Source organism: Galleria mellonella, unplaced genomic scaffold (assembly GCF_026898425.1).
Source record: "Galleria mellonella isolate WM207_F2 unplaced genomic scaffold, CSIRO_AGI_GalMel_v1 utg172, whole genome shotgun sequence".
Taxonomy (NCBI): domain Eukaryota; kingdom Metazoa; phylum Arthropoda; class Insecta; order Lepidoptera; family Pyralidae; genus Galleria; species Galleria mellonella.
In genome coordinates, this window is record NW_026442015.1 from 461117 (window position 1) to 472457 (window position 11341).

At 31.7% G+C, this 11341-nt stretch overlaps 1 protein-coding gene across 2 annotated transcripts in view; it reads left to right on the plus strand.

The window, feature by feature from the left end:
• LOC113514215 (ABC transporter G family member 23) overlaps positions 1-11341 on the plus strand; it is a 95483-nt gene that overhangs the window by 81859 nt on the left and 2283 nt on the right. For both annotated transcript variants that reach the window (XM_026898231.3, XM_026898232.3), the window contains 8 exons: positions 1029-1143; positions 6242-6417; positions 7336-7407; positions 8099-8254; positions 8750-8981; positions 9508-9632; positions 9880-10004; positions 10663-10907. In XM_026898231.3, coding sequence (XP_026754032.1) covers positions 1029-1143; positions 6242-6417; positions 7336-7407; positions 8099-8254; positions 8750-8981; positions 9508-9632; positions 9880-10004; positions 10663-10907 — 1246 coding nt within the window. The remainder of the gene's footprint in view (positions 1-1028; positions 1144-6241; positions 6418-7335; positions 7408-8098; positions 8255-8749; positions 8982-9507; positions 9633-9879; positions 10005-10662; positions 10908-11341) is intronic.

Sequence of the window (11341 nt, forward strand, 5' to 3'; positions counted from 1 at the left end):
TAGTAGATATATATATCCACAATTTTAATTATCAGCCGATGATACCTTCGAATAGTAGTTCAATACAATTGCAAAGATTACACGTCTTATTACACAATCGATTTGGACAGAAATTATCGTCTTTTTGAAAATAGTTAAAAAGTAAAAGCACGTTGAGTTTTTAAATATTTATACCATATGTATAAAATTATAAGATGTACATATGTATATCATACTTAAAAAAGAACTGATTAACATTCTAAAATAGTTTAATGATAATAAAAGAAAAATAGGAATCCTGTGCTAGGAATTTGCTAAAAAAAGTAAATAAAATTGTTTTACAATTTTCCATTATTGTTATGTTGGGATTTTGTGGCGTGTTATTTTGTTTAGGATTGAAAAAAGTCAATTCACGTACCTATTGTTTTTTTTAATAATGATGCAATTTTCAAGCATATGGGTTATTTTATTGTGTAATTTTACACAATAAAATAATGGGACAAAATTGGATTACTATTGATCGTTAGGTACATTATGAACCTTGGGACTGTAGACCTGTGGGCTATTTGAGTTTTGATTGTAGTGACATTAATTTACAAATATGGTAACCATTATGTGGGCGAACTATAATCGAATCGTCCACCTGTTGATTATTACTACATTAATAAATATCAATCGACCGGTTTTGTTTCTACGTTAGTTTTTAGATTTTATAAGTTGTTTTTATTAAAGATTTAGATGTGTTTACAAAATATGTGATGTTTTTTCTTGAAATTGATGCAACTTATTTTTTGTTTGATTCGAAATTATAATTTTTCATTAATTCTTTAAGTGACTAATAAAAAATCTAAAAAGAACTAAATAATGTATTAGAATTTCCATACTTTCATATAAATTAAAATATTAGTAATTGTACACAATTTGTTATACATAGTCATAGGTACCAATGTGGTTACAATAGTCAATGAAATATAATACCCAAATTGCCTATATTACACTAAGTACTTCTAAATAAAACTTATTTCTACTACTAGTAATTTTGTCACCAGATCGGTCTGATGAGAAGCGGGCGGCTACTAGCTGAAGAGTCTCCACAAGCGCTTCTCACCATGTACAATTGCATCTCGTTAGAAGACGTATTCCTAAAGCTCTCCAGGAAACAGGGTTAGTACTATTATTTTTATTTTATTTTTTATTTGATGGGTGAAAATGGTATGGTAACCCCGCTTGCGCTAACGGGATACGCTGGCGGAGCACCAGTGAAGGGTGATAGATGTGAATGAAAACAGGCCAGTTAGCCCATCATGATGAATTCATCAGGAATGAATCATGATAGTTTCCAGGGAGAACCGCGAGGAGGTCGACCTGGAATTTTTTTTTATATTAACATTCGATAGTTTGGAATGAAAATTGAAGGTAAAATCGAAAAGACCACCTAACCTAATTAAACCTAACACTCATATAGCTATAGCTTTAACTGTCTTCAAAATGGATATTGTATCTATCTATCATGCCATATCATACCATATGCCTACCCACACATGCATGCACACACATACACACACACATATTAAACTTTATTTACGTTTTTATATTTTAGCATGATAGTAAATAAAATTTTAACATAATTCTATGATTGAAATAAAATTAATGAATAACCAAAAAAACTTGACAGCAGACTGTTTTAAGTATATAATGAAACGCTGTTATCTTCATTAGAGAGAAAAGCATCTCCAATCTGCTATATTATAATCAAAGGCAGATCGTTTTTTTTTGCCATTCTTATGTCTGTGGTATGTGTTCTTAAGTCTGTGGTAGGGCCTTCTATGGAATGTTATTTTGGGGCAGCGACTAAAACCAGCTGTTCTACTGATATTGTATTTAGGTATTTTTTTAATCTATGTAATACCCATATGGGTATATATCGAGCAAGAATGAATACTGATGTCGGAAGGGGCTGCCCTAAACGGACGTATGTCGATCAAATAGGTTACGTGCTGATAAAGGGTCAAATTAAAAATACCCGTAACCGGTGAGCATATATGAAAAGGTGATGAATTTGGAAGAAGCAAAAGAGGTTTGTATAAATCGAAGCATTTGGCGTTTCATTGTATCAGTGATGATTGGTAGGTGAGGAGAAAGTAGATTAGTTGGCCCATCAAAATGAATTCAAGATTTAACCACGACGGTTTCTAGGGGAGAACGCGTAGAAACTTTGTCCAAAAGTCGATTGCTTGGGTACCTCTGTCCCATTCGTGTTTCAACCGTGAAGCAGCTGTGTTTGCATGGCTGTGTTTCGGTTTGAAGGGTGGGATATGGCGTGAATTTACTGGGTACACAGGAATAACACCTGAGTCCTTAGGAATGGCAACGCATGGGGGGTATCATGGGCGAGACAGTATACTCTGTTATGTTCATGGTACTGCTCATGTCTATAGGCGACGGTCCTCCTTTTCCATCAGGTGGACCGTCAGCTTGTTTGCCATTCTAAGTTGTATAAAAAAAAAGATTCATCTGACAGAGTATGTATATTGCTAGCAATAGAGTCACTCGTTACTAATAATTCCAACCCTATCACGACTAGATTATTTTTATCAAACCGAACTATGCTATAGATCTTTTTATTTTTAATTCGGAACGATGTGCTGAAATTCTACGCTTTGACTATCATAATATACAAAATTTGTATATAAATGTTTTATTTTTGGCACTATTTACATAATGAGCTGGTAACCTCGATAAAACCATCACTGTTATGTCATCTAATGTTTCGTAACTGGATTAATTAATATAGTTTATATATAGAATAGGCTTTGTATTAATTGAAGTGCCATATTCTATTTTTTAACCGACTTTAAAAAGTAGGAGGTTTTGAATTCGGTTGTGTTTTTTTATGTTGGTACCTCACAACTCCGTTAGTTGTAAATCGATTTGTAAAATTTTTCTTTTATCTGAAAGGATATACTTACAAATTGGCCCTATAAAAGTGTATCAATTGTATTTAGTAGTTCAGTTATTAAATCAAAATGATTGGTTTTACCACAATTGAAGTTTTTTTTTTTTATAAAACACAATCTTAAATTATTATAACAATGTGATCCAATTTTAGTTTATGTACGTATATTGTATATATCACATATTGTAAGAACACGTAAACTGTTGTTTAGTTCGTCTTTATTTGGTATCTAGTTGGCCTTTAGAATTGCTAACAAGTTGCAATGATAATTTATACTTTTACGTTATTAACATAGATATGTATACTTTTAATCCATTGACGTCCTTGTTGGTCCCATATAAATTTTATCATAAATGAATTAGATGTTTATTTTTTGTGAAACAAAAGCTTTAAATGTTTCTTTTACGTATATTATCGTGTTTTTATTAATTTAGTTTCATTACGAAGCATGGTGTTACACAACAAGAGCATTTTAATGTTTCTTAAAAGTAAGAGATACGCGCATGGTACACTCTTAATGTTGTAGGGGTTCATAATCTATGGTAACCGTTTACCATCAGACGGCCTATATATTTATTTGCTCGCAACCATTTTAGTATAAAAAAAATTTAAGAAACCCTGCGTCATATTAATTTCGTCGATAAAATTGAATAGTAACAACCGGTATTGCTAAATACTAATTTACATTATATATTGTTTGCAAGTTGAAGAATAAATATGTAGAAATTTACTTACCTTTAAGCAAATTAGTTACCTTTTGCAAATATAATACAAAGAGTAGTTAGAATAATTGGCATAAAAATACCTATTTGTCTATATCAAGCATAAATATATCTGGTTGACGTTTAATCATTGTTAAATATATACTTATTACTATTTCATATATAATATTATTAGTTAAATAATTATGAATAGATTTAAATATTAATTGCACATTGTTATAGACTCGCTCTATATCATAAAATGTAAAAATTATATTACAAGAATTATTATGTGATAAAAATAAAAAAAAAAATTAATCACGCAATAATAATAAAAAATCCAGTAGATTTTTTATAAATAAGAATAAAATATATAAGTATATACCAACTTTATATAGAAATGAAGTACTGATTTAAGTCATTAGCATTAGTTCAATTATGAAGAAATCTCTCCATGTAAAAAGTCTGCTAGGCGAATTAAAAGAAATGAAAAAAGTAACCTATTATACTTATCTAGGGTCATTAATATTAAAATTGAGTAGTAAAAAAGTATGTAAATTATGCCACTAAAAAGGTAGCTTTTCAGCATGTTAGAAAAATCCTTACGGCTTTCAAACGCTGGTCTTTATTATTAAAATTGTTATCCATATACCAATAATAAAGCGAAAGTGTTTGTTTATATTGAAACTGCAAGTCGGAATTGGAAAATTCCATTTACATTTGATAGCTTATTTCTTGAGGGAGGTTATAGATTAATTCAATATGACGACATGGGCGAGACCAAGGAATATAAATAGTGTTATATAAAAGAAAAGATAACAAATGCGTAGTTGGTATATATTATAGATCTTGTGTGTTCATAAAGCCGAGCTTTGACCTTGCATTTTTCTAAGTAGCATTTTTCTCTAGTGGCTATCGTTTTTTCCATAATGTTTATCATATAATTAAGATGTACCCAATAAAATCCAATCCACGTTTTTGTACGTATAATGCGTCTTCATTACAAAATAAACAATTGCGATGCACTGCGACCTTGCTTTCAGAGGCATTTCATAATGGCGGCACGCGACTTGCAGTGGCCCGTTATACGATATTAAGGTATTATTATACGTCTGCCCATACAGCGAGGTGATTCGATATAATCTAATTGGGATTAAATGGAAAGCGCAACATATAAACGTGTGTTGGACGTTAATATACCTTATATTTGATAATAATTAAAAAGGAACAAAGGGAAACTACACAAAAGTTGTTTGCATGCGTACCTCTACTCCACTCGTGTTAAAGAGAAGGGGGTGGGACGGAATAAATGTAGACATCAGAGCAGTATTACTAGCAATGGTACTGTTAGTTACCATTATTAATATACTTTCTTCCTCTAAAGGTGAATCACTTCTTGTGATCTTGTGATCCATAAAAAAAGTAAAATACATATTTATTTAAAGCTTAAAAAAAACTACAGCAGAGCTAAGGAATACAATAAATTGTTTAACACAACAAAATATCACTAAAATTTTTCCTACAATTTTGATAGTACTTGAATATTACTTATTTTTTTATTACTATGATGGTAAACAAGTATACGGCCCGTCTAATAGTAAACGGGGTTAACGTAGCCAATGGACGCCTGTAACACCAGTATACCATGTTGGTATAGTTTGCAAAGATCAACGCAGATAAAGTAGCATGTCTGAATTAACTTATTACAATCAAATACATCACAGTAAATTATACAGCTTCAGTAGGAACATCCAGCCACAGTAAATAATTATAATAAATTATAAAATATTATCTTAAATTTAGTTGGAATTTTCCTTTTTATAATTTGAATTCGTGATTAACAATGGGTGTCTATTTATAAGTTGTTGTATTAATGCTACAAGCTGCTGAATAAATAATGTAAATATATAAATAAAGTGATTATATGCAAAATAATTTGCTATATATTGTTTTACTTGTCACGTGGGTGATCATGGGCGGCGGTAGTCATTTACCATCAGGTGAGCCACATGCTCGTTTGCCACCTGTGTTGTAAAAAAACGTTTGAAAGCCTATAATTAAGAAAATAATTTTAAGTTTTTATACAATGCTATATACCGTAAGGTTAGCATAAAGATGGAATGGAATAATATGCAATAGGTAGGTAATTCCGAGTAGTTAGATATCTAACTATAACGTTAGGTAGGTAACCAAACAAGAAATAATCACTGAATGTTTTATAATACTCATTGAAAATTATTCGAGAATACAAGTAAAAATTTGTATAGATGTATTTTCAATTTTGTTTTTTACAATTTAGTACATCTGTTGTCTCTCGCTAATATTTTCTCGCTTGCACTATCGGTACACACAGGCGTTGCACAAGTAAGCAATGATAGATGAGGATTAAAGTGCCCGACATTCTCTTCCTCCACCCCCCCCCCCCTTTTCCACACTAGTTCCACGCCAGTTTAATCGATTAGCGCGTGCGGGGTTAAAAATACTTTTTTTTTAAATAGATAATTCTTTATTATTTTTATTAGAATAATGTGATTACGTGGCACTTATATATTTAATTATAAAAAAGCTTTGGACAGTAAAATAGAAATAAATCTTTATTCCACAGGTCAGTCCAATCAAGTGGTAGAACTGAACGTGTCTGGTGGAGCCCTCGGTCTGAACAAGCTGTCCAAGAGGGAAGAAGCGCCTTACGCAGCAGAGGATGCTCAAGTCAAGGGTTTGAATTTCCATCAGAGCAAGGAAGTGCTTATAATAGAAAATGGAGCTAGCTCTAACGGAGACGTGAGTATATATTATTACTTTTATAACTTTACTATTGAGAATATATGGTAGGTAAATACCTTATACCTTATAAGTATTATTTATAAATAGTTTATTAAGCTATTTATAATTACTTAATATAATTTTAATTAACATAAAAAACTAAAAAAATATAAGTAAAAATAATAATTATAAATTAATAATAAACAATTAATAATTTAAATAATAAATATAATTATAGAAAACCATAATATAAATAACACTGAACTTTAGTTCAATTGTTTCGAATAAAAAAGCTTTATTATTCAGAATATTTATTTATTTTGAATAAACATTGGTTCAGATTTTTAACTGGCTAAGAATCGCGTAAGCATAAACATAACAAAAAATACAGTCGGATTAAGTTCCTTATTTTTGAAGTCGATTGAAAATTGAAAATATTGTTAAGTAGTGAGATAAGTAGGTATTGACATTGCAGCATTTGTGGAAAAAAACTTGTTTAAACAAGTTTTTAACATTATTCAAGAAATCCAATGAATATTAAATTATTTTTACAAAGTTATTACCTACAATATCTGTACAAAGATTTAAGTGACAAAATATGTAATTTTGTATTGGTACACAAAAACCTAAGATTAACAATCCCATATAATATTCGACACATGTAATACTGTTCCAAACTATTACAGGATATAGAAGACAAAAATTGAGTCAAATAAACTATTATTTTACAATATTTCAATACGTATGAGTGCAAACACCACTGTATCGTTAGAGAATAGTACAAAATTTTATTTAATGGTCTCTGTTTACAGTGATGTTTTTAGTCTCTGATCTAGTGATCTAGGTTTTCTTGTCTATCTATGGTTGTTACGTTCTATTTGTAATTCACATTCGCGGTCATTAACATATATAGTAAATATTGAATTTGTGTTCTAGCTTCCAGGAAAGATGACCGAAGTTATGACGACCGAGTGCGAAGAGTGTACCGACTGCTTCAATTTGAGTAATGTACGTGTTTATTGCTGTATTTGTATTTTACTAGCTTTTACATGCGATTTCATCCAAATAGCTGAGATATTAACCGCCATAGAATTATTTTATGTTCTTCTTTATCACATAGTACGTATATACCAAATTTCATAATGATTGGTTAAGGCGTTAAGGCACCAAAAGGTAATTAGCAAATTTACTATTACTTTTGTAACATAGGTAAAAAGATAGCAAAAATTAACAATAACAACTATACATATTTTCTGCAAAAAAAACCAGCAACGCCAATAGTTAAAGTTTAAAATTAGAATACGAAATCGAACACGATCCTCAATTATTATTATTTTTATAAAAAACTGCTTGTCTACAATATTGCATCTGTAGTTGTAGCTATTGCAGTTTTTTTGCTCTGCAAAGAAAAACGGCAGTTTTAACAGTTACAAGATTAATTAGATTAATATGAGGAATAGACCATATAAATCGTAAAAATATTTTTTTAGAATTAATATAGAATTCTCGTTGTAATCACATAATATAGCCATAAAATAAATACATGAATTAATTAAAAAATACAGGTGAATTGAGAGCAACAACTACTTGAAAACTAATCTATATTTTTACAGAATCCATCAATCGATTTGTGTGATACAATGTTTTTTCTATTTTTAATTTCTGCGTTCCATAGATGCTTATAATGTTTCTTTTACAGATAACGTCTCGAGGTAAAATAAAAGCCTTAATTCAGAAGAACTTCTTGCGAATGTGGAGAAATATCGGCGTGATGTTGTTCATCTTTGTGCTGCCTGTCATGCAAGTGATCCTCTTCTGTTTGGCGATTGGACGGGACCCCAGCGGGCTTAAACTGGTATGTTACAAACTTTAATTTCGAACGGAACACCTCTGCAGAAATACAAAACTTATACAGAAGTGGTCAGTGTCGCAAAAATTATTTTGTCATACCCATTTATGAATACTACTACTGAAAACATTGACTTTTATGGCAAAGTTTGTATAAAATCAACAGCGGGAGTGTATTCTATTGAATACAAAAATAATGATCAACATCGGTTCAGAATTGACCAAAAATACAGTGTTACATACACACATACAAACTGCATTAGCGTTACGGCTGTTCACAAAGTATATTGTCAGTAATATAGTATTTATCTTATGACATCCATAGTGCTGTTCATATCTCTAGCCGACGGTTGTCAGTTTCCATCGGTGGGGCCGTTAGCTTGTTTACGATACACATAAAATAAACTAATAAATCTAAACGTGGCAAACATAATGAAGACAGCAATATTATATTTAGTATGGTGTCTATTATTATAGTCAGGATCTATGATTTCTCCCACAGGCTATAGTAAACGACGACGTAAAAGTGATCAATGGCGACTGTCCATTCAATTCGTCCTGTTCAATGAAGAACCTCTCGTGTCGGTACCTGCATCAGCTCGAAGAACATACTATAAAGGAGTATTACGCGGACCTAACGTCAGCTCTGAACGCTGTCAAGGAGGGCGAGGCCTGGGGCGCGCTGTACTTCAACGAAAACTACACGGACTCACTGGTTGCGAGATTGGCTTTAGGTAAGTGGAATTATTTGTAACTACCATACGCTGTTGAAATTATATTGTTAAACACTTGTTCCAAGCTCTTAAGTTCTTATTTCGAAATTGATTTTTTTAAATATATTTAGATATCTATAAAAAAAAAAAACATGATCCCAAAGATCCGCAATGGTTTGCCAAGTGTCAGTAATCGATTAATGTCTACCTGATACAGGAACAAACAGAATATTTTCCAGTTTGACTATCCTACGAAAATTATAAATATTAGTTTGTAATGATGTTTGGATGTTTCTTGTTCACACTAAATGGATTTAGATGAAATTTTGTACACGGGTAGGTTATATCCTAACACTGTTAACTTCTCTATATGCTATTTTGTTGTCATTTTCTATTGGGTGGGTATTATTTCTATCAGTTTGTTTGCCATTCTATGTTGCACAAAGAAAATATATAGGATAGACATTTTATATACTGATTCATATGCACAAAACTGCAGGAAACAACTAGTGGATGATATTGATACAGTTACATGTTTTGTCTACAGCGGACACAGCAGATAACGAGACCATACAGACCTCCGAAGTGCAGGTCTGGCTGGATATGTCCAACCAGCAAATAGGCCTCATGCTTAACAGGGACATTCAATTCTCATACAGGGACTTTGCTAAGGTAAATTTTAATTTAATATTAAAAATAAAAACTCCTTGAATTTGATTTTTGGATATATAATTATTATGCTCTAAAAACAAAATCATATTATTGTGGTATTTATTATAATATGTATGCCTTATAACTTTCATCCAATTTTTTTATATTTGTGTATGTATAATTAATCTATATGTATAATTTTAAGTATCGTCCCCCTATTTCATTTTCAATTTCATTAATATATAATTATTTTTAAAATAAATTGCAGGACTTGCTCGAAACGTGTGACTACAATCCGAAGCTGGGTGATATCCCGATAGATTTTATGGACCCTATCTACGGCAACAAGAACCCCTCGTTTACAGATTTCGTCGCACCCGGTGTTATTCTTACGTGAGTAGTTTGTTTTATTTTTAATAATCACCTTACAGTATGTTAATAATGTTATTTTATTTGTATTATATGGAAATTTATTTGATATTAGTTGCCATTACAAATTCTGACAAACTGTAATTAAGTAGCTATTTTATTTATTTATAATAACATTATTATGTAGTACCCAGTATAGTTTTTAATGAATGATATTGGAATGGTAACTCCGTCTGCGCTAACGATATACACTGGAGGGGCACCAGTGTGGGATGATAGGTGAGATGAAAAGGCAGGTCAATCAGCCCATCGTGATGAATACACCAGGAATTCAACATGATGGTTTCTAGAAGAGACCACGTGGAGGTCGACCTGACAGAGTATATTGCTATCAATGGGGTTAGCAGTCCGCATTACTAACAATGCCCCTCCCCCCATCTCACCTTGGTGATTACCTAGTATAGTAGGAACTATTATGTGTGGTAGTACCTAAGTTGTCTTCCAGAAAATTTATCAAAAACAGAAATTTCTTGTATGTGATACTAAGATTAGGTAAAATTTTTGAAATAATGACAAAAATGTAATTACCTACTTTAACATAAATATGTAGATACATACTTATGTATGTACGTAATTTTTAAGTTTACTCAAAACGACTAACTTTTTATTTTGAAACCAACAGTATCGTATTCTTCCTCGCCGTCGCGCTCACATCATCGGCACTGATCGTTGAACGTATGGAAGGTCTATTGGACCGGTCATGGGTGGCCGGCGTGTCTCCCGGAGAGATCCTGTTCTCCCATGTGGTCACGCAGTTCGTGGTCATGTGTGGTCAGACCGCTTTGGTGCTCATCTTCATGATATCTGTCTTCGGTGTCAAGAACAACGGGAATATCGTGTTTGTCATCATGCTCACGTTGTTGCAAGGTCGGTATTAATTAATAGTTGAAATGTGGTGATCTGTGTGACCCATCTGGTTAATCATCAATGATTTATTTATATGTGCTGGGAAGTAACGCTTAGTTTCTGTTAAACATTAAAAAAGATAAGAGTCAATGGTTTTTAACCTTTTGTCTGAGTAGACTTTAATAGATTATATTACTTCCATCATACTCATGAACGGGTGTTCATGAGTATGATGGAAGTAGTATAATTGTGAATGGTTGTAGGATCTGGTCAGTTCCAGATGAGTGATTAATTGTCGCCTTCTTTGTTTTGACACTACATTTAACGTCGTTCCCAACTACCCACTATGTTATATGATATAAAAAGCATAAATGTCGAGTTTTTATGCATTATTTTCGAAGAGAAAAACGTTCTGAATCTAACACAAATATGTAAACTATGTATATACTCTTTGA